This window comes from Micropterus salmoides, unplaced genomic scaffold (assembly GCF_014851395.1).
Source record: "Micropterus salmoides isolate LMB-PRFRI ecotype aquatic unplaced genomic scaffold, ASM1485139v1 Ms_hic_scaffold_8, whole genome shotgun sequence".
NCBI classification, from domain to species: domain Eukaryota; kingdom Metazoa; phylum Chordata; class Actinopteri; order Centrarchiformes; family Centrarchidae; genus Micropterus; species Micropterus salmoides.
This window is the reverse complement of record NW_024044570.1, coordinates 24,221,885-24,246,686: the sequence shown is the minus strand read 5'-3', so window position 1 is coordinate 24,246,686 and position 24,802 is coordinate 24,221,885. Positions and strand designations below refer to the sequence as shown.

At 38.9% G+C, this 24,802-nt stretch overlaps 1 protein-coding gene across 2 annotated transcripts in view; it reads right to left on the bottom strand.

Moving 5' to 3' along the window:
- Positions 1 to 24,802, bottom strand: part of pdhx (pyruvate dehydrogenase complex component X) — a 36,325-nt gene that overhangs the window by 3,054 nt on the left and 8,469 nt on the right. For both annotated transcript variants that reach the window (XM_038706167.1, XM_038706166.1), the window contains exons 4-9: positions 21,131 to 21,327; positions 19,135 to 19,233; positions 10,500 to 10,665; positions 9,511 to 9,658; positions 5,709 to 5,767; positions 3,881 to 4,039 (exon numbers count right to left, since the gene is read on the bottom strand). In XM_038706167.1, coding sequence (XP_038562095.1) covers positions 3,881 to 4,039; positions 5,709 to 5,767; positions 9,511 to 9,658; positions 10,500 to 10,665; positions 19,135 to 19,233; positions 21,131 to 21,327 — 828 coding nt within the window. The remainder of the gene's footprint in view (positions 1 to 3,880; positions 4,040 to 5,708; positions 5,768 to 9,510; positions 9,659 to 10,499; positions 10,666 to 19,134; positions 19,234 to 21,130; positions 21,328 to 24,802) is intronic.

Here is a 24,802-nt window from a genome sequence, read left to right as displayed (position 1 = left end):
GGCAAGATGAGACATCTGGCGTGGAAAACTAAAACATTACTGCAGCCAGGTTCTGTGAATTCATGTTCTATCAGAGCATGAATGAGAGCAAAAAAACACAATGTATCTGTCAATAAAGAGCAAAGTACGTTGACAGTACTGCCTCTGGTGTATGGATATGTACATCCATTAGACCTTCACTAAGAAACATTCCTGTGCTTCTCTAAACATACATAGTTGTACCACAGAACAAGAATAAGCTTTTTAATCTGTATAGGCCACTTTGTATTACAGTCCATGCTGAAGTAATGAGTAGGCTACTGTTGAAAAGCTATTGTTGAATTGATCTTTTTCAATGTTATTTCTCTCAGTTGGGTTGAGACAACTGGATGGCCACCCCGTCTTTATTCAGCATGAACTTTATTCAAATGGAAATGCACTTAAAGGTTAATGCAGGGACACAACCAACACAGAAAGTCGAGTATGACTCAGACGATCATGAGAAACAGGAGGGTATGGTGGGCACATTTGAGATAAGAGCTCAAAGTAACAAAAATGATGTTCCACTCCATCACATCAATCTCCAGCAGCAACCTCTCTCTGAGTCATTCAATCCACATGTTGATTTTAATTTGAGACCAATAAGGGCTTACAAATGTAGATTTAACTCAAGGCAGCAGCATAATGAAACTTAGGCAGTGGGTGGCAAAGCACATGTTGAAGGCTTGAGTGGCTGGAAAGTCCAGTGTTTGTGCCCAGGCTTTCCAGTAGCTGCTGTGTGTATTGGTGATGTAATGTTTTCATGCAGTGATTTAATCGTTAAGTACCATCAGATGTTATAACTTATGACTTCAAGTTATATATTAATAATAAAGACAACATACATAAAACAATGCAGCATCAATTTGAAGAATAAGCAATGCATGTTAAATAACTGCAATCCTGTATGACAACACAATATAGATTAAAAAATACTAAATCTAAAAAATACTAAAAATCGAACACCATCCAAATGCAAAATACAGAACACTCACAATAATACCAAATCCAAACACTGAACATCAGCACTGAAAAACCCTTTTATCACCCTGTTCACATCTATGGTGATATATACTAAACAGATACTGTAACAAAAGGTTAACCATAGGCAAGAGAGAGGAAAACATGGAAAACAGAATTAAAAGAGAAACAGTAAAGAGAGATTAAATCAAACAATATCTTGCATTAATACAATATGTTATAAAATATCATGTACTGTATCATTTAACACTATAACTGCTCACACTCTGTTCCATGCTGTAAGCATTGCTTTGAGATGTTTTAATTTGTGTTTTATGTGTGATGGATTGTGTTAAATGTGTGTGTATATAAAACATAGAACATAAAAGTTGTATGCCAAGAATGCTGTATTAGGGATGAAACGGTATGAAAATTTCATATCACGATTATTGTGACCAAAATAATCAGGGTTATCAGTATTATCACGGTATTAAAATGTATAAAATGTGCCAAAAAATATTAAAATGTACTGATACACACACTGAAACAATTTCAACAAGTTTTATATTGAAAACTACAAATACAATTGCCATTTTGTTTGCATAAAACAGCAAATTCCTTTTGTAAACAAATGAAAATAATCAAGATCTATCAAGATTTTATATTTTATTTTACATAGGTAATACAATGACCCCATGCACAATTATATGAAAATAAATAAGTCTTTAGAAGACAGTGATAGTAACTGCAATGAGCCCAAAAACTGACAAAAATACAGGAGTCTGTAGCGTTTCTAGATATGCTGGTTGGTTGACTGAACTGTGTAACGCGTTATCATGTGCAGTGGACGAATAGACTCCGCCGACGCACGACGCACACAGCAACAGAACAACGTGTAGCGTTTTTACAAGAGCAGCAACACTGACAGCTTCAGTTTGCACGCGGTTAGCAAGTCAGAGAGACGAACCAAAGCTAAAAGTTAACTCACCCTGCGTTCACTAGAAGGTTATTTCCCTCAGCACTCTCATAAAAACTAAAATACGACCGGACTTCAGAGTGACTGAAAAATCTCTGCAGCGTTGTCTTCCGCCGTGTTGTCATTGACCCAAACAAACCCACGTTGCATTCTGCGCATGCGCGCCTGCTTCTGGGAGACGCTGGACAGTGTTTGCTGTGAGATTATAACAGCGCGGTTAACCGTACCCGGTTATCATGGTAATTAAAATGTGTACGGTAATAATAACCGTCGGGAATTTTACCATGGTTTACCATTAAACCGTTAATCGTTTCATCCCTACTATGTATAAACAATACATAGGCTATATGAGGAAAAAAAACTTGTTCTATAATGTCAGTCCTTTGCACAAAAAAATAATTCATTAAAACAAATAAAATGCACCCAAAAAGGGTTGATAAAAAAGTTGAATTGTATTGAAAAACTTAATGAAACACGACTAATGTATACCAAGCACATGTTGAGGCAACACTGCAATCATTTCTATCAGCACTAAACTTACTATTACTAATTACAAATACTATTTGAATTTCCAATATGGTGGATCAATAAAGGAACATCTTAAATCAACATATTCACAGCTAGTCTTGCTAAAAATCCCAGTATAGCATTAGTGCACAAAGATGTCTGCCCGGATGAACAGACATCACGTCACGAACTGAAGCAATCACAGCTATTGCAAAATCTGTTTGCATGGATTTACGCAATTACAGCATAGCTCTAAATGCTGGAATCTGAGCAGAAGCATGTCTAAACCTAATCACACACCCATTTACTCCCTCTCTAAACAACTCTCACTGACAGTCACAGACATACAGTGTGTACTCCCTAAAAAAAAAAAAATGTAAAAAACACACATATTCTCACTTCTGCCAAGATGAAATTGCACTACTACAAATGCTACCATACTGATATTACCTCAGCCACTGTCACGGCAACTACTGTTACAGCTGCTACTGCTACCGTCACTGCTAATCTTTACTGCTGCTAACACTGTGTCATTAGGTTAAAAAGCAGTCTTCCAACACTGTTGACAACTCTTTTATGGAGACAGCCATTAGTCTTCCATGTTTGTTGCTGCTAGCTGTTGAATCAGACATCACATCTTCACTGAGAGATAAGAGGCATAAATAAGGGCCTTGAACATTTCAAAACATTAAACCAGGTCACTGCTGGTGAGAAACATTACATACATTACCCTTGTTGAGGAACTCATCTATTTGATCTGTGTGTTTGCGCCTTTAATGAGAAAGTGTGTATGTGTGAGAGCATATTTATGTGTCTATGAATAAATGCATGTCCCCAGCTGCAGACTGTGCGCAGGAGAAAGAGCTAACCATTGCTGCTTTGCACTCCCATCTGTGGCCAGTAACAGCTGAGACCTGCAACATAACAACCCCAAAATCTAACTATAATCAGTTATCTACAGCAGTGGTTCTCAAAGTGGGGTCCTGGGACCCCCAGGGGTCGTTGAAGTGGTTCCAGGGGGTCCCCAGCAAAAAGGGGAATGGTTTATGTTTTCTATAATTCCACCCCTAAGAAACATAATGACAGAATGAATGACTTTTTTGGTCAAAGGTTTCATATACTGTCCAGTTGATCTGAAACTGCTATTTCTAATCTACATTTTGTGATTGACAAGAGGAAAAAAAAAAAAGATGGGCTGTAGTCAAGTCTCAACTCCCTTATCTATTCTCCCACATATAAATCAACAGCAAAACTCTATATCGTCACCTGAACTGACACACTGAACGCCCCCGCAGCTTGACCTTATCATGCACCAACAGCAGAGCAAGCACTCTCACTAACTTACCTCATAACAAGTTATAAAATAATAGATTATAATGTTTTCTGGTCTTTGATACCTCTTACCCCTGTGATCTTTACCTTAGCATTAGCCGAGATCTCCTGGACTCCTTTGTTTGCCGCATCCCTGATGATTGGGGTAATGAGGCCTTTGTCAGTCGCTACTGCGATTGATATGTGAATTGAATCTAGTGCACGGGGTCCATCGCCAGACCAGGTCACATTCACTTCTGGCATCTCCTAGGATCAAAAATATAAATAAATAAAAAATCAGATGTCAGCCCAGTTCCTCAGATATAAACAGGTGGAAATATCTGGACAAAGAGAAATATAAAGCCTTCCTGCTTTGGTTATGTGTTGTTTCCATGCAGTACATGAGTGTGAGAAAGCTAATTAAAGTCAAAAATATAATTTTCTATAATGTGACGTATAGCATGCACAGAAATCCATTATAACAGTCAGAACAGCATTATTCTTTAGTAAATGTAGGAAAATCATTATTCGAATTGGTGGTGAATGTATAGAGGGTATGCGCATGATATCACAGAACGCAGTTACGCTCACTGAGAGCTGGACCACTGGTTCTTTGGTAAGCAGTTAGGATCACTGTTGAGTCCAACTTCCTTTAATTTGAGCAAATAATCACTTGTTTTACTCCCGGTTTGCTAAACACAGCCCTCTATACATTTGCTATAAGGCAAGCAAATTTAAAAAAAGATTTACTTTATCTATAAAAACATTGTAGATGTCTAATCGTAGTAATTTTAATGAACTTGAAGTTTCGACCTTTTTTTCCCCGCAACATTTATGTTGGATTCTTGGGTTATTAACAAAGACTGCCTACAAAAGCACACCACTTTGTTAAAAATGTGGAATGAAAGTGACCTCAGAAGCCACTTCCTGATGTACTATGTCATGTTAGTATTACACAAGAGAATTGCAGTTTAGTACAGAAGCCAATCCAAAGAGGTATTTTTACCATGTGAGACATCGTACGAACAGTAAAACACAGTGTCTGCCGTATGAGAGAGCTATGTGGTGCTTTGGCCTTTTACACTCACACTAATTGGGAAATGTACAATTTTTTGTTCCACATTCCTCACATTTACTGTAACGCATGCATCAAACAGCCAGGTTTCTCAGCTGCTGCTTGAGCTCCATTTAGCAGCGTTTAATACATACAGTTTGCATAGTGCCATTTTGAGCTCCTGTGACGTCTGGCACATGTGTGTGAAGTGAAGATCCAATATTCCATGGTAAGTGATAAAGATAAGTAGATAAGCATTGCTGTCCGTATCAGATGCTGCTGAGACATTCCTGACTGGAACTAGATTATCCATTTCCCTCCACACATTCCTCAAATCCTAATCAATAAGCGTCTTTCTTTACAGCATTTATTTTGAAAACAATAATTTCAACGCTGTAGACATGCATTTCTGAGATTTCTGTGTCTCTTTGTTTTCTATAATTGTTTAGGGAGGTGGATGGTTTAAAAGTGTCCTCAGAATATCCATCAACTGACAGAAAAGAGAACAAAACAGCCCAGAGTCTACGTTTAGTCTTGTCTTACAATTGCAAAGCTTTTGCTACCAACTGATTCATCGTCTGAATGAGTTATCAAGTGGGACAACAGAGAAACTCTCCTGCAGAGGTAATAAAGAACTTAGCGATCAAATGATATTGCCTTGGAAACCATATACAGTATGAACTACAGATTGCTGTGTGTTCACGGGCTTTGTTAAGCAATGAAAGACATTAAAACCAATACCCAATACTTCTTGTGGGCATGTGAGTTGAATAACCATGTGTATTATAAACATACACATAGCTAGTGGATGAATGAACAAAGATAAATGAACAAGTTACATTAACAAATTGCACTAAAGAAGTGATTCTGAACAATACTTACTTTAAGTGTAACAGCAGCTGCCTTGATAATGAAATCATTAACAGACACCTTGATTTGTTCTGAAAGGATAAAGAAGAAACAGTCTGTGAGCTAAAATCATGCTCTAATAACAATCTGTATTAGTATTTTCAGCTTATTTTAGCTTATTACCACAATTACAGCTGAAAGATGGCTGGAAGAGAGGACTGACAACAAATGGACATATGAGTATGTATTCTGTACAAGGCATGTGAGTGTTACTGCACATTCCCATCAGAGGGAAGAAAAATCTCCTATATAACCTACATCTTGTTGAGCTAGACTCCAGCTGATCCATTTGACTCAGTCCCTAGCATTTACTCCACCCCCCTCCTTGTGTGACACCAGTGGGCCAAGCGGGCCTGGCATCGCTGCCAACTTTTACTAGTGTCCATTAGTGCAGTACCAGACAGTTATGAATGCTGTGAGCGGGATGATTAACGAGCTAACCGTGAAATCGTGCTGCTCCTGAACAATGACGGTCCGCAAAAACAACCGGAGAGAGAGAATCCCTCCATATACACACACCACCTCGCTAATAGGTCTGGAATGGGCATCCCATTTCCTCCATCACAGAGACAGGACTCAGAGAGATTTACTGTTTGTTTGACAGCTAGGCAAATTTAAGCTAAATAAAGCCAATTATGTGATAGTGTGTTGAACTAAATGTTTAAAAAATTGACAAAGCACTCTTGCTATATCAACACGAAAAATGGCCTAAAGTAAGCAAATGTTACATTTTAGGAATCCATGGAGAGCAGCCGTTTCTTGGCTCAATGTAGCAAAATGACTGCTGTGACACATGAACAAACTTCCCCTTTCTCTGGTTGTGGTGTAAGCCTCCCTTCCCCTTAAACACACACATCCTGATGGGTATTGCACAAGAAACTGCGGTTAGCTCAACAGTTGCTAAGGATGACTGTGAGGCTGGGAAAGTAACAGAACGGCTTGAAAAACATCAGGTAGACACTGATATATGCCCTCACATATATCCTTTTCTCTAGAGGCCTTTAGTGTCTTTCAAGAGCCTTATAATACTAACCCTTCATCTGAATACTAGTCATTTATCACAAATGGTGCACCGCAGAGTCAAACACAAGAAGAATCCATTTGAAACACTTTGAACCAGAGAGAAATGATTACTCTGGTACAGTACTTTACTGTCCTATAAGCACAAGAGAACAACTATATGAATGAAACCTTTCTACCAAATTATCACTGAACTGATACAATTTGCTTTCTGAACTGGAGTGAGAAATTAGTAGCTAGCAGAGGCAGCCACCCCATTTCTTAATTCTGAGATGTTTTGTTGTATGTGTATTGAGGTGGCATGGCTCTGAGCCAACTAAACGTTAAAGAAACTGTTTCATATATGTTCAGTGTGATCAGATAGTTACATAAAAAAGGACACTTGGAAAAGGGGGTCCTACAGCCTCCGTGCAAAAGCTCATTTGGGGGAGATACAAGACGTATGTAGCATAGGTGCATTATTGTTATCTATGCTGCTAACAACAGGAAACAGGAAATTGCAGCAAAAAAGGACTAACAGAAGTAGAGAAAAGATATACAAATGAGGTAAATGTACTAAACAATGTTAAGATTTGGCGACCGGAGACAAATATTGGCTGAGAATAGGAACAGGCAAGTGTAAACAATTTCTGGAAACTTTGGTCGATCAGCTGAACTAGGGGTGACCACCTAGCAAAAGACCAAATTCTGGAGTGAGTGCCAAAAGGTCTGGATGTTTGGTGTGCTCTGAGAATGAGATCTCACACAGATGGTTTAGCCTAAAATCAGTATAATCAGTTTATTTTAATAGCTTCAAGTTCAACTATAGGATAGTGTAGTATAGAAACTGTGAGCATAAACTTAAAGGACAGGACTAGCATGTCTGACCGATAGATGTGAAGATGCTGAAATCATCGCAGAGGCTGTAGGCACCCAGACGGCCAAACCTGAGGTCTTACAAATTAAATAGTAGAAGATCTGATTGGAGATTGTTGTGTTGAAAGCTTAACATGCTTAATTCATTTAACATGCAGAGTGTCGAGGAAAAAGAACCTCTTAACATTCCTGTAAAATTCATGCAAAATGGCTATTCAAGGCATATCCAAAGTAAATTGAACCATTTCGGGTATATGCATGGTTTTAGGCTTCAATGAAAGATAACCCTCTGGAGTGTCTAACCCAAAAGTCAGAATGATTGTAAGTGCTACTGGAATTGATTAATATAAGTTTAAACACACTAAAACTAATATATTTTTCATTTCCACCTGAAAATGCTTGCTAACAAGTGCATGCAGACAACTACAGCTGGGACTTATTAGCTGGAAAACACTGTAGGGCCACAGCATAAAGCCTTACCTAGCCCAAGTTTAAATTTCATACCAATGGTAGATCATCAACTTCCTACTTAAAGCTGGATATCGTTATTTTCAGAATTTTATTGGCTACACGAAGTGCCAGTCATCGGCACATTTGCTTGTAATTGGCTTGGCCTATCCACGATCTAATAGGGGCTGGCCCTTCCTTACAGCACGGGCTCTCGTTGGCTATTGAAGGCTGTGAGACGGACATGTAAGCTCCTATTGGGTCGGATTTAGTGTCACTCGAAAGGTTAGAGTTCAACGGCTAATTTGAATACAAGCCATCGTAGTTGTTTACCTTCAAATTGGAGTTATTACGCTTATAATGACATAGAGTCGCGTCTGCTGGCAAATATGAAACAATGCGGCAGCAGTCCCTGGGGATTTATTGATGGAATAATAATAATACAAATAATGTTTTTACTGGATTGGATCATCTGGACCTTTGACAACATAACAAGACCATTTTTGTTGGAATATAATCGATCGGTGGATTACTATGAGGCTTCATAGGTGAGTCGCGTCAATTTTGCTTGTACTGGCTGGTCTGACAGAGGTGCTGATTGTACCCGCTGTGGTGATTGTATCTTGAAATACATTGGTGTGAAATGATGTGTCTTATGAGTATGAAGTAAACATAGCAGTTGCATGCACATACTGAAAGCTACCGCCAGGACCTGACGGCCAGGACCATCTCTGGAAACTCTGATCAGTCATATTTCCAACATTTAATACTTCTAAGTATTTGGTTACCTTAACAATCAGAATATTCTCTGATATTGCTTTTGAATATCGCTGCTGGCATCAGAGATCTTCACTTTTTGTAATAAACATATTCTAAACTTAAGATAAGTCTAGTCATTTTTTTTTTAACTGTGGGTGTTTTATCAAGATATGACCGACTTTATGTTGTGATGTGCACAGTGAAGAAAAAGCAGCTCGGATGAGGGTCTGATCTGGATGTTTCCGAGATCGCATAATGCACCATGCAGACCTCGGGAGATGTTGAGATCTGATTTAGTAATTTTTGCTGCATTCAACATGTGATCTCTCACCTACACCATGGCGGGTTATTCTTACACAGGGGACATCTATGTAATATACACATCAATTTCTCTGTATCAGAAAAAGAAATCTCCATCATCTATGTGGAATGATAGAGAAGTGTGTGTATGTTGGTTTGAACCAGACATATGTGACGACCATGACTGAGATGACATGTACCGGAGCTTCTTTCAATGCAAATTCAAGACTGTCCTCTTTGGTTTCATGTGAAACCCCTGAAATCTACATCTTCATGGAAAAGTTTCCTTCCAGATGTTGTTGCCAGACATTCACCGAAGGACATGATACTAACATGTGCATGTGAAGAATAGTGCTGATTGTGTACATACATCCTCAAAGATATTTGCTTTTACCATTGGCCAAGTTTTTGCGGAGGTGCATGACGGCAGCCATGTCACAGTCAACTGAGGCATACGCGTGGGGGATGGTGGTCTTCGATTGCGTTAGTCTTTGAGCAATCACACGGCGGACATTTGAGGCCGGGATCTCTGTGAAAGTGCCCTGAGGAGGTGGGAGGGAAGGGGAGGTAAATAATTAAATGAGGAGAAAAGGGCATTTTGAAAAAGACAACAGGGGAAGACGGCAGACAAGAAAAACAGTGATAGTCAGACATATCTCAGCTGCCATCAATCACTCCAAAAATGCGTGGGGTTAGGTTACTTTGGTATTTTTCTATGTGACTAATTGGGACAACCGTTTTTTAAATTTGTACAATATTTAGCGACCACGCTACAGTCGACATCGTGCTGCAACGTTATCCCTGTGGGCAGTTGTGCCCCCTCTAAGTACGTCCACTAAAGCACTTGTTATTGTCACTGACAGGCTCAGATTGTGTATTATGTGTCTGACAACACATTATAGAAAAGGTTGCTCAATATTACCGAACTTGGAACAATGTAAAGATGTTATTGAAAAGCTTATCATTTTAAGTTAATGGATCGAAAATGTTTGTTGCATCTATAGGTCATATTTTAAAGCATACACACTTACGAGGACTAAAATTGAATATGGTGCGAAAAAGGGCTACCACGAAGAACAGAATTCGGAAACAAAGATAAAATCTTGTCATTTGTTGCGATAGAATACAGGACTGTAACACCAAAAATGACCAATAACCCCACTTTTTGAAAAAAACATACAGATTTGTATTTTTTATTGTATACAATTGTTTAAATGCCAACTACAGTCTTGGGATACTCAAGATGATCACTCATCATCCCATCAGGGCTTTGACATAAGCCAAAGTGTGAAGATGGGTCGTTAAGTGTCTTTGGCTGATAACATCTTGTATTGTCTTTGTACTACCACAGACAGAGAGAGATAGTGTGAGAGGAGTGCTCACCGGTGCTCCTGGTTTCCCTGGTACAGAGAGAGGAGGTATGTTGGGTCTGCTGCCTGTGGGCGGAGGTGCAGCTGCTAGGGTGGGGAGGGGTCTCGGGGCATCCGGGGCGGCCATGGCTGGGGTTGCTTTGGGGGTAGGAGACATCTTCAACAGACTCAACGCATCTCTGTTAAGGTAAAAAAAAAATTAATAAATAAAAATTATATATGGAGGGATCATTTTATATTGTGATGTTAATAATAATAATAATAATAATAATCTTTATTTGTAGAGCACTTTTCAAAACAAGTTACAAAGTGCTTTAACAAGTATAAAGACAATAATACCCAAAACACAATAATAAAAAAACAATACAAGATAAAAGCAAGAAAACATTGAAAAGACTAAAATACACGTTTAAGATAAATATAAAATATGTAAAATAGAAATAAAATAAAAGGGATAAAATAAAGTCAAATAAAATCGGGAAAGGCTCTTCTATAAAAGTATGTTTTAAGAAGGGTCAGGGCAGGCTGTTCTTTCCCCTTTAGTTTTCAGTCGAGACTCTGGAACAGACAACAGACCTGTGCCCGAGGATCTCAAGGTACGTGCTGGTGTGTATGGGACTAAAAGGTCAGAAATATAACAAGGTGAGAGGCCATGAAGAGCTTTAAAAGTGATCAATAAAATTTTAAAGTCAATTCTAAAACATACTGGGAGCCAGTGTAATGATGCTAAAATAGGGGTAATGTGGACCTATTTCTTTGTTCTGGTTAGTTTGTTCTGAGTTCTGGACAGTCTGGAGTCAATCAGTAGATTTTTGGGTTAAACAAGTGAAAAGGCTGTTGCAATAATCCAGGCGTGATGAGATGAAGACATCCTTGGTGTCCTTAAAAGTTAACATAGATCGAATTTTTGCTATATTTCTAAGTTGATAAAAACATGATTGAACAAGCTTTGTGGTGTGCTGCTCAAAATTTAAAATTACTATCAAACCAAACACCAAGGTTCTTTGCCACAGGCTTAATGTGATTTACTAGGGAACCAGCAGATGGCAGAATTTGATCAAATACTGCCATCTGCTGGGACCCAATGACCAGGATTTCTGTTTTGGCTGAGTTCAGCTGGAGGAAATGATTTGACATGCATTTTTTAACTTCACAAAGGCAGTTGTTAATAAGTGAACTCAGCATTCCAGGGTCTGTGGATCTGACGGGCAAGTACATTTGTGTGTCATCAGCATAAATATGAAAAGAAATACCATGTTTATGGATAATATGTCCAAGGGGAAGCAGATACAAGGAAAAGAAAATGGGTCCTAAGACCGACCCCTGAGGCACACCATATTTAACTGGACAGAATGAAGAGACATAGTTGTTTACAGACACACAAAACTTCCTATTTGACAGGTAGGATGAAAACCATTCTAGGGCAGTACCAGAGATCCCCACCCAGTGCCTCAGTCTGTCTAACATGATGTTGTGATCAATGGTGTCAAAAGCAGCGCTAAGGTCCAGGAGTACCAGGACTGAGCACATGCCTTCATCAGGAGACATTAAAAGGTCATTGGTGACTTTAAGCAGGGCAGTCTCAGTGCTGTGGTACTTCCTAAAACCAGACTGAAACTTTTCAAATAATTTGTTATTTTCCAGTACAGTGAGCAGCTGTTTGGACACAATTCTTAAAATCTTTGCAATAAAAGGCAGTTTTGAAATTGGTCTAAAATTTTGTGGGTTCACGCAAGCCGTTTTAAAATAATCAGGGACACAACCAGTAGATAGGGAGCTGTTAAAAACAGAGATCAAATGGGGCCCAACAGAATCCATTACTTTCAGTAAAAACTTTGTAGGTATTACATCAAGTGGGCTGGAGGACACTCTCATTTGTAATACTATTTTTAAAAGCTCAGACATGTCAATGGGATAAAACTGCTTAAAAACTCTCTTGTTGCTGGTGAGGGACCTCTGAGTAAGAGGCAGTACGGGTAATAGAGGCTCTGACTGACACCACCTTATTGGTAAAATAAGATAAAAACAATTCACAGTCATCATTACTTCCAGCTGAGGCACAAGGAGGGGTTGGGTTTACCAGCTGATCCACAGTCTTAAACAGAAACCTGGGATTGTGTTTATGTGTAGTAATAAGTTCAGAAAAATACTGTGTTCTTGCATCCTTAACCATGTTATTGTAGTTAATTAATAAATTCTTCAGACTGAGGTAATGGATTTTTTCCATCTGCGCTCTGCTTTCCTGCATTCCCTTTTTAGCAGCTAAAAACAATACATCTGTGGTCAGATATGGTCATGTCCACTATTTCCACAGAAGAAATGCTGACACCCAGGGTAAAAACCAAGTCCAGTGTATGACCACGGTTATGTGTTTGCCCTTTGACATGTTGTTTGAAGTTAAAAGAAGTGGCCATATTTAAAAAGTCAGTTGCATTAACATTGGTGGGGTCATCAACATGAATATTAAAATCACCACAAGGAACAATTCTGTCATAATTTAAAACCAGAGCAGATAAAAATTCAGGAAGTTCTGATAAAAATCCTCCAGACGGCTCTGGGGGGTGATAAATTATAACAAATATGATAGGTTGCAGCCCTCCAAGTTTAAGAGTGAGAACTTCAAAGGAGTTAAATTCATCACAGCGTACTTGATGACATTTAAAATGTTTCATATACACGCTCACTAGCCCACCACCACGACCACTGACCCTCCGTTGACTAAAACAATTATATTGAGGCGGACACGGTTCAGCTAGCTGGCTATAGTCATTCATTTGCAACCATGATTCAGTTACAAACATAAAATCTAGATTTGCAGACAAGATAAAATCATTTAAGATAAAAGTCTTACTTGACAGTGATCTCACATTAAAGAGGGCCCTTTTAAATGTGTTTGTTCTAGGTGCTGGAGTTGGTGCAGTTGTCCTAATCCTTATAAGATTACTATGATTTCTGTGTGGGATGTGCACATTTCGGTTTACTGGTCTATGCGTGAAGATGACAGGAATAGAAGTCTTTGGAACAGCGCTGGGAGCAGACGGCTTTACATGCCAGCAGGTGGAGACTTAGTTCTTAGTGGCAGTGAGGCAGAGATCTGTTCAGTGACAGGTGGTGTGTCCAGGTGTGCTGCATGGTATCACAAAACAGGTATCTGTGGATGTTGCAGGAGTAACTAGGCCACTTGATAGTTTCCATTATGGAGCTAGGGGGGAGGAGGAGTGATGTGGATGGAAATAAAGTGACAACAAGCTGTAAATATACCTGAACCCTTAAACCAGTCAACACACTGGAGCATTGGCTCAGTAAAACTATTCTGGATAAGAAGAAAAATGAATTATGTTAACATATATTCAATCACAAACATGTACATGGGAACACATGCTTCCCAGCCTCTACTGAAATATTTTGCAAATGGCAATACTTTAGTCTAATGTTTTGGGTCTATCTTTGATGATCTGCACATATACAATGGCTGATTCCCAGTATGTCCTTGTTAAACAGATGAACTATACTATTTCAAGCTGCTGTAAAACTTTCTTTTCATTCAGTTTTTTTTTTTTTACTTCTGGAATTTATTAATCATGGCCCAATTTATACAATGAAAAACTAAATCAAACTCTTTCTTTGTGCATGAAAAGAGCAGTCATTTCTTTATTTTTGCTTTGACCATTATAAATGAAATGACATGTGTATGAAACAAAAATGCCACAGCTTATGATTATACAATAATGCATTATTCACTCAGTGTGTAATGCTGCATAGTGAAAAGACACATTTCTTGTCTGATCATGATCTGATGGGCGATTTCCCCACCTGAAGATAATCCCACAGCCAACCTCATGGATTCTGTCTACCTCAAGTTTACAGTAAACTAGAATTACCACCCTAAGGTTGTTTGCTTCCGCCAACCAGTCAACTTGCAGTTTACATTCATGTGGGAATGTATATAAAGTGTATAATTTCGCCAAACGGAGGTTATATATTGATGATTTGATTCCAGTGATTAGCCTGTCTTTGAGCTTTAGGTGAAAGGCAGAATGGATGAGATGGAGGAAAGACCTATTGCGCTACTTAGTGTTTACACATTGTGTTGTAAAAGCCAATGTGAAATTGGGAATTGCCCAACTCATTCTTAAATTATGGCTAAAAACCTAATTTGAGGTCACAGTGACCTTTGAGTCAAAAGTGACTGACCAACTGTGAAATATGGTCACAATCTCCCCTTCTGTTCCTGAGCTATGGTGTTGAATAATGTCTGAAAGGTTTTTCCAGGTCATTATTATGTTGATTTGACCTTTTGGGTAAAAAAAAAAGAGAAAAAAAACAAAGAAAATATCACTTGATCGTTGCATCCCAATAATTTTTTCATAATTACCGTATCAAGTCTTGAGTTATGGCCCAAAACCATAAACTGTAACAAACATCACCCATAAGTTTCTGATGAGCAATTGAATAATCGCTCTTTAATTGGTAAAACCGTAATAATGATCCTGTAAAATATACATTTTACAAAAGGGCATGAAGCGAGCTGCCTTGTCCGTGTTGCAACAATCTCCAAAAAAATTTTCCCAGTGATGGGGAGTTAACCCACTTATGAAAAGTTGGTTGACTAAGACTCTCGACTATTAGGGGGCAGCCATAAATATCTAATACTGCTACATTTCCCGCATGTAGTATATATCAAATACATCAAATTACTGCAGTTTCATAAAGGTAGTAGAGGAAGTTATGATATGATTTGAGGATACTGCAGACCACTACACTGACTTTCCCTGACAGACAGGGAAAAGAAAAGATTGAGGGAATCACACTTTACTGTTTTTCACCCACACTTTATTTTGGTCTTAGCAGCGAAACAAGTGGGAAGGGCAGGTATGAGGTGAGCCTGGTTCCAGCGTACTGAGGTCCACCTAACCATACGCATCCAGTCTTTTGTCTTTTTGACGAGCTGCCCCTGACCCCACCATATAGCCGGGAACAGTCTGGGCCCCACGGCTATTTTCTCCTTGTCCCTCTCTGAGCTGCATCCCCCCCCCCCTTGTAAAAAGAGGCTGGAGCAAGCACATTAACAAAAACATGATGACAAATATTACAAGTAAAAAACAAAAAAAGAAAGAGTCCTATATGTTGAAATGTGCAAAACCCGCCTTTTTCTTCATTAAGAATGTAAATTACATTAAGAACATATAAATTCAAAAGCAGCCTACAGTGGCCACATGACGATGACACCATAGATACCTTTTGTGTAGCTGGCTGGCATGTGGTATTCACACTGACCATTTACACCCCTACTAGCAGCCAAAGCAAAGGAGCCTTTAAAAGACTGGGAGAGGGCGAGTAGAATATTAATAAGGGAACCAGGCGGCGTTCACATGCACATCGGCACACACAAACACCAAATGTACACACACGAATCAACTTTGTCTTCTCCTGTCACCTGCTCTGCTCTCCTGCTCCACTAGACTGGTGTGTAATATGCCTTTTTTATCCACATTAAAACATATAATCAACAATTTTAATTAAAAAAAACTTTATGATTGAAATTGAGTACAGTGTAAAAGAGGACATTGCTGTAGTCTGACTGGTCATTTAACCTTAAGACTGTAGTAATATCACAGAGAAGCATCATGCATACAGAGCAAATACACCTACACCAAATAAACATAGCAAAAAACAAAAGAAAGAAAAATGGATCCAAAATCGACACTTCACCCTCGAGGAAGTTGGTTCGAACAGTGGAACAGTTTCAGAATCAAAGTGTTGCATCAAGTGCTTTTGAAACAACGGAAGATTTTACAAAACATTGTAACAATGTTGTTGGGAGACAATATGATAACAAGATGGACTTTGTTGTTCCATTACAAGACAGTACTTTCTTTTAAATCAAAGCCTTAGGTATAAGTACTGTTACACTGTGTTTTACTGTAAGGTTTTATCAGCGACTTTGGTAATATACTTGCCAGAGAGCCAAGGATCAAGAAAACCTCTCTTTATTAATGAATACCTGTGTTGGTCAAGGCCAAACATGTTATTAAAAAACAAAAAAAAAACTTTTGGGCCAGCCCCCACTGCTATTTAACCCCTTTTTGTGAGTTTTGCCATTCACAGTACTAAACTTCTAGAAAGCAGTAGGAGGAGAAATAAATGAAGCTGTCAAAATTCATACAGCACTTTGACATATGACTACTGAATATTTACATTAAAAGCTACACTTTTAACATAACCAAAGCTGCTTGTAGGCAATAATGACCCTTACAAATTGGCTACAAGAGACTGACAGCTGAAATGAGCTTCCTTGTTGACATTCAAAATGAGTATCGAGCTTTAACTAATGTCATACTTCAAGATTAATAAATAAAATCAGACTTAGCAGTCCTTTATACACATCATGTATTTCTTAAATGTCATAATCTCCACATCAATGGTATCGTTTCCCCTGCATTTACACAGGGTACAGTCATTCCTTTGGGAAAGTTGAAACAAACACTAGTAGCATGGCCAATTGTGGGGTACAAATCATTGAAACCATTACCTGTTATTGTGCTAGACGTGCATCACTGATACAGTTGCTATTTATGACAATGATGAAAGATAAAAGGAGACAAAAATGTGTTTCTTTGTACCCAATCTGTATTTAAACCTCGCTATGGATTATGCAACATGCTATTATCTCATCTCTGGGTTGTGTTACCTCTGTTATTCATGTCCACTATAGAGGGGCCTCACTACAGCAGAGAATGGGAGGGGTACCTTTCCCTGGTTCCAGTCTTATCTGATGTGCCAAAGGACAAAGGAAGGGAAATCCAGTCTATTCTGCCCTCTCTTGAAGGAACTAAGCCAATATGAAACGGTTCTCTCCAGAAAGAGATTTGGTTTTCAACAAGAACAGAACTGTTTCACAACCTAAGTTATAGCCTATATGACCTAGACATTGGCTGAAAGGAAAAGGCTTAATCACACCAATTTAAATATGTTTGCATCAATTAGCTACTCAATATGTCCCAAATATGTTTTTTTTTTATAATTATACTGGACACACAACATATTATTGGTTAATTAGCAGATTTTCCCAACTAATATGCATTTGTATTCATCAGTGTTCATTTCTGAAGTTATGTATTCAAGACGTTTTTTCTTCAACCTCTCATTTCCTGCAGAACCTTGCTCTGCTTTCTTTCCACATCAACCTTCCTTTCTGAAGACTTTCTGAGCTAACTAACTAGCTTCGGTGTCAATAAGGGGACTGGCAAGCCATTTATGCAAATCTCAAGCCCAACCCATAGTTTAAAGAGAGGTAAGTGAGAAATCATGCCAAATAAAATCCTTGGGATATAATTAAAACTGCATTACTAATTAAACAATTGATGTCAACAACACCAATACAGCACAGAGCATTCGTTCATTCACGTGCTTATTAACCTGGACAATTAATTACTGCTTTATACCAAAGGAACGAGAAACAAAAACATCTGAAACAGCCTTTTCTCGACAGCATTCCCTTCATGCATCCCTTTGTCATTTTCTGTTGGCAGCAAGGGCTTCTGAGAAAAACATTAGATTTTAAATTTGCTACAAAGGAAGGCACATGAGATGCTCTCTCAACTGTAAATGCACTTGTTATTGGGAATCGTACTGGTAAAACTATAAATCCAGATTTAAATGAGTGCATTTTCGCTACATTTTCATCTAGGTATGCATTAAGAGGAAAGGCTTTGCTATATTTCTATGATGATCAGTTTTTAACAGTATTTGGAGTTTCATATATAATTTTCTCTTTAACAGAGACACACATCCCTGAAAACATATGTTCTGCGTTTCTATGGTCACCGGTGGGTCCTAGAGACTGGGTTGCTATGGCGACCGAAGTTCTTAATGACATTCCCGAGCACAGTGTTAGGTGGGTAACGAGCATTCAATCAGGTCCCCACTGACAGCAGGTAGCCATTAGAGCTGTGTGTGTGTGTGTGTGTGTGTGTGTTCACAGCTTTATATAGTAAGATATAACCACATGGATTGATTTAACGGGATTAAAGCATCTGAAATTGTAACCCCCCCTTTCATTTAACTAGTCTCTCTCACATTTTCATTCACACTATCTACACTGTGGCTATAACCTGCCTTGCACTGACTGACATTTCTTTCCTTCAGAGACACTGCAGCATTTTGTTGGCTTTCAATCCATGCCCTCAGGCCTAAACAAGCAGCTTCTGCTGACACATCACTTCCAGTGTAAACAAATTAAGTAAATCACCGGTCAAATGTGAGTCTGTCACATGGCTTATCATATTCTTATCAAAGCATTATTTTTGCAGCAGTAGAAAACTTTGGGAATAAAATCTATCATCCCACACCATGCACCATAGTAGGCTTGTTTGAGATCACTTTCACTTCACCTGGAATATAGACAAAATCAAAAAATATTTAATGAAAATAAAATGATCCTTACCATACCATACATTTAATTGCATTTCATTTTTAAAAATAAAAAACACTTTTCATAACCTCAGACTTGGCCCAATGGAACTGGTGTCAGCAGGTTTGCAAAGGAAGCAGGGAGGTTCTGTTTCGGACATGCTTGCATTAAGGAGGGTACACCTCACATGTAGCATGCAACAGGCCTTGGAGCTAGCCCATTAATCTGTACTCACTCCTTGGTGATAAGGCCTCTTGGTCCAGTGGGTGTGGCCAACTTTGGGTCTATACCATGGGTGTCCAAAATGTGTCTTGCAGCTGGACTCAGACGTAACCTGGACAAAAAAGTGAGTGTAAGGTACAACTTTACAATAGATCCAGGTAAAGTAAACTTTATGATTTTGCTTTTAAGGCCTAACATTAATGCTGACGGTTTTATTAGAAAAATGTCAAATCCTATCTTTATTATTATTATTATTATATAAGTCTTAGGAAGAAGAGTAGGTATCCAATAATATGTCCTGGTCCAGCAAATGGTTATTTAAAGCATTTCAGTCTAGCTTTAGGAAATTACAGTGCCTGCATTCGTAAAACTTGGTTATTAATTACCTCAGATACAAGCTTTATCTCAGTTTTAGTTCTTCTTAACCTGGCTGCCTTAATATAGCCCATTTATTGCATAATAATCATGCATGCTGCACAACACATCCATTTTTCATCTGTCACCCCTGTCAAGCTGACGTAGCCAATGTGCAAATCTGAATATGTGGACTGGCTCTGCATAAAATGTTTGTATAGCAAACAGGTCCTGTTTGTTCTGTGGCAGCTCTTTTGCTTTCCAGTATTTATTGTGCAAACAGGGGTAGGTAGAATCTCACACCTTTTGGAATGTGAATGTAGTCTCTTAGATGGTGGTACATACAGTAAAACCTGAAATCAGCATGGCTGCATACTGAACAAGACGGGCTGGACAATAAAACAATAACAATAATCATATCATCATAAAATCATCGCGATATATATTTTTTCAATAACAATATGAGAAATGTTCAATAAATGTTTGATTTTATACTCTTGAATCATACACTAATTAGGACTTAATTTTTTATTAAGATTAAGATTTTGTTGAGGAAAAGGACTGAAAAAAGCTTTTAGTTTATTTTATTCATGAATATTTGTTGACAAAGATTTTATCATAATTGTTTTGAATGTTCTGCCTCAGATTTGTGAAGTGATCCACTGTTAGGCATCAAGTGTTGACCATAAAGAACAGTTTAAACAACAAATAACCATCAGGTTTCTTCAACTTTCACTTTCGAAAGAAATAACGATTTGATACTTATTGTGATAATTATCGATATCAAAAGATATGAAACTTTTTATTGTGATAACATTTTTGGCCACACCGTCCAGCCATAGAATGAGCTTAAATTTGTCTTAAACTAACGAAAGAAATTTAAGAACAATCTTTAAAATTTATGCCTGTTGACTAGAATGACCTGATGTTAATCAGGTTAACATTGGACGAGTCCCAAGCAAGTCCCCCAGCAAGTGATACAAAATACTTTTTCCCCATAGGCTTTAAAACAGTGGATAACCTTTTTTTGAGAGTCACAACTCTTGACATGACTCGTTTGACTTGCAGAATTTGGTCCTTTCCGTTCGATAACATTTGTAAAGTCTAGAAGAGCTGCATGATTAAATAATATTATCCCCATTTAAGTCATTGGACTGCTAAACGGGAAGTTAGCCAGCATGGCTGACAGAAGTCTCCAGTGAGCTTGCTCTATGGGTGATGCGGAAATTTTCTACAATGGAAGTCAAACTTTTTTGAATTTATGTGCCACTGAGCAACTTTCATAGGAATGAACAGGGCCCTGTCTCTGACGGCATATAAAGTTCTCTTTATACATCCATGGACACCAGTATTAGCTAATTTGCACTATGACTATCAAACAACAAGCTTTAACAACAAGCTTGTCATAAACAAAACCGAGCTTATTTAAGGGCAAAGTCTTGGGCTGAAACAGCTTACAAAGCAAAACCATGTTTTAGATACCCATTACCACTGCTGCCCAAAAGATCTGACCCTTAGGGCCACATTATGCAGGGGGTTGAGTGTTTAGACCTGTATTCACTAGAGAGGTTTTAGCAAATCCACTGTTATATGATTAATCTATACAGTAGACAGGTAAGATTTCAGCTGCTAAAAAGAAGGAAGGTGACACTCACGGTGCTGACGTGGCTAGTTTTGGTGGAGGTGCAGCAGCAGGGGGCCCAACTGGGGCAGTGGCTACATGTATAGCAGGTAGAGCTGCAGACGGAGGTGCCTTTGAAGGGGGAATCTCAACCTGCTTCCAGTCTTGCCCTTCCTCCACCATGAGTGCAATGAGTGTGCCAAGGCGCACATTGCGACTGCCCTCCTCCATCTGTAAAAAGGGTGAAAGGGTGAGAGGCACTCATACAATAACGGCAAACTGGCATTTCAACAGCCATTATTAGGGGAACTCTTGAAAAATGACACTGCCTTTTCATTCACATCAATTTCCATCATTCCATTCACCCCGTTAACTTGAAAACCTCAAAAAACACCAGACTGTGCTGGAATAGGTGCTTGAAGTGCAATGTGTTTCCATGCTGTTCAAAGCTGTCAACCATTGATCCACTATCTTGTTAAGGAGTAATCCAAATCCATTGCAAGCCTTTCGGTACTCAAGCTGTGCAAGGTGTTGTTCCTCAGTCAATATTGATCAGTCTAAATGAAAGGCTAAGCACAGTACACAGGGTTGGGTTGCTGGACTCTCTTTTTGAAAGGTATCCACTTATGGAGCTGCCTGTTAAAGGTGTAGTTCAATAGAAGAAGGGAAGAAGAAGAAGAAGAAGTAAGCTTGGTGATAGATGACAAGAAGATGGCAGATCCTGACTGTGCTGTTGTATTCAATCATCCACCATCACCACTGATCAGCCAAGAGATGACAACCTGCAAATTTTAACAGTTGACCATAGTGGTGAAAAAGATAGTTGCAATTGATGTGTGATCTGAGCGAGACAACAGAGTGGTGACTACAGATAGAGAGAGGTGGCTACATCAGAGCCAAAGTAGCGCATTTTAAAATGTGTTGTTTTTTGTGTCTCAAAACCATGATGTGATCCTAACCGTCAGTTTTGTGATCTGTTGCACCTCCAGTTGACCACATAACAAAATAAAATGGTGAAAACTGAAAGCATCATTGGTAAATCAACGCTTATCACCATATTCCACCCCCTCCCTCTAACAGACCTGCAAAATCAAAAGCAGCACTCCAATAATCATACCCACTTAACTGGAAAGAACAGCACTATATGGACACCTGCGCTCACTGGTAGACAGGGCTGCACTTTATACTTTAGTTCAACGTAGACCTAATTGTCCTGCAGCAAGGTCATGAAAATAAAGAGACAAAGACAAACCAGCAAATCAACTTGAAGGTTGAGCCAGTAGCACTGTAATGCAAAGTACAGTTGTACTGAGGTATTAACATTTACCTAGTGGATTAAATACATCATAAAATAACTAGTTTTGAATGGCATCTGAGGATCATACCTACTTGGTAAAATTGGACTTTGCTGTAAAGTAATTCCTGTGGAGAGCTTGTATTAACATGGTGGTGAGCACAAAGCTACCATGTACCAAGACAGAACTGCAATTGGAGGTGATGGATGAAGGAAAATGTAAGGGCCTCTCACGGAAATCCGGAATTCTGTAAATGTCCAGAGATCCCTGTTTTCAGTCCCAGAGGGATCTTTAAGTAGAGACTACAGAAGCTAACTATGCAACGACAACACTCATAACATGATTGAAGGATCTGACTTCCGTCATTATATCGAGAGAGAGAGTGTAATTTTATAATGTATGAATGTTTTGGTTTTTTTTTTTTTTTAAACAAACACACTTACTGTTTTATTTATTTAATTTTTTTATATTTCTTCATTTTTACTTTACGCTTTAATTACTTGTTTAATGAAATGTTGTTGTTCTTATGTTGTATGTATGATGCTTGGCAATATTGTTTTTACACATTCATGCCAATAAAGCTAAATTGAATTGGGAGGGAGGGGGGGGGGGGGGGAGAGAGAGAGAGAGAGAGAGAGAGAGAGAGACCGACCAACTGCTGGGCAAGGCCATTTCCCACATAAATGGAAGTTTTGAAAACCATGACAACCTACACACCACATACAAGCTGTGTCAGAAACACCAAGAGTGGTTTTGACCACTTCAAAAGGTGGTGAGCCATACAAACCCCCCCCCCCCCACCCCCCCCCCCCCCCCCCCCCCCCACACACACACACACACACAGGGTGGGTAGTTGCATTAACTTATGCTTAGGACACTGTAGTGGTGTGGGGCTCAACACTGCCATCAAATGGTTATAGAACACACTGGAACCTATGGGACATATGAATGTGGTTCACACCTCAGCTTATGCAATGGCTCAAATAACATGTGTTGGGCAAAGTTGGTTTCACTTATGCTCAAAGGGGGTGCTGCTGACAAAGCTTGTCGCAAAAGTTCATCTTCACTGGGAGCTTGTCAAATTAGAAAAAATCTTCAGTCTTTCTGTGCTCATGTTAGGAGTGGTACGAAGTGATAAGTTTGTATGGGTATGAAAAACTTTTTTGCAGTTTCTGCAATCATAGGGACCACAGCCCAACATTTAACCACACACTTTGAGTTATATCATGGTACATGTACCTCACAGACATCCTTTCTCTGATGCTTCGAAGAAAATGGGCTTGTGACTGAGAAGAAAGACAGTCTGCCAGCCTGATCCAGTCTTTTGCCTTTTCTATGGCTACATTCTCACTGTGAAAAGTCTAACAGATCTCAGATAGGGCTCTTAAGGGACCTCTCCAGAGCTCAGCTAGGCTAATGATATTACAAAGTCAGACTAGACCATTTATGTGGTTTAACCTACTTATCGCCAAACTGTCATACAGCCATACAAGACCCCTGAGAGTCTAAACAGCTCTGTTACAATGAGCTTAACCAGTTGTCAAAATTCTTTTTGACTTCAACAGATCAACAGTTGCTGTAGCTGTAAAGCTTGTGATTCCATAAAACAGGTTTGTCAGGCAGTTGTTACAGAGGGCACGACACAGTGACCAAACACTATACAGTGGAAGATACAAACAGGGCTCAGCGGAGTTCAACCACTGATTGTATCGTGTGTGGATAGGCTTACTTGCAAGAGCAAGATGGATTTAGTCTAGAAATGCATATAAACAGAAAGAACAGAGATCTTGTTTAGGGAGTGTGACATGGTTTGTGCCTGACAGAGCATGACAGATATCACACAAAGAGGATTGCAGTCACATCCTTCATACAATAACAGCCTGCCAGTCCAATGTAATCTCACGCAAAGGCACAATTCAAACTAAAACCCACGTCAAAAATCAACTCATTCCTTCGAAGCATCATGTTTATTTGGTTTTCTAGCCATATAACTAGGGCCGGACGATATGGGCAAAAATGTTATCACGATAAAAACATTTCATATCAAGGCTCATTTTGGCCCCTGAATGAAAACTGAAGGGCCAGATGGTTAATTGTGTGGTTAAACTATACTTTATGGTCTCAACATGACAGACACTTAATACCAAACAGTGGATCACTTCGCAAATCTGAGGTAGAACATTCAAAACTATTCTGATAAAAACTTTTTTCAAAAAATATGATTAGTAAAGTCCTTTTGTCCTCAACAAAATAAACATCTTACTAGAAAAATTAACAAGCGGCCAAAATGGGTTTCCTCAGGCGGGTGGCTGGTGTCTCCCTTAGAGATAGGGTGAGAAGCTCGGCCATCCGCGAGGAGCTCAGAGTAGAGCCGCTGCTCCTTTGCGTTGAAAGGAGCCAGATGAGGTGGT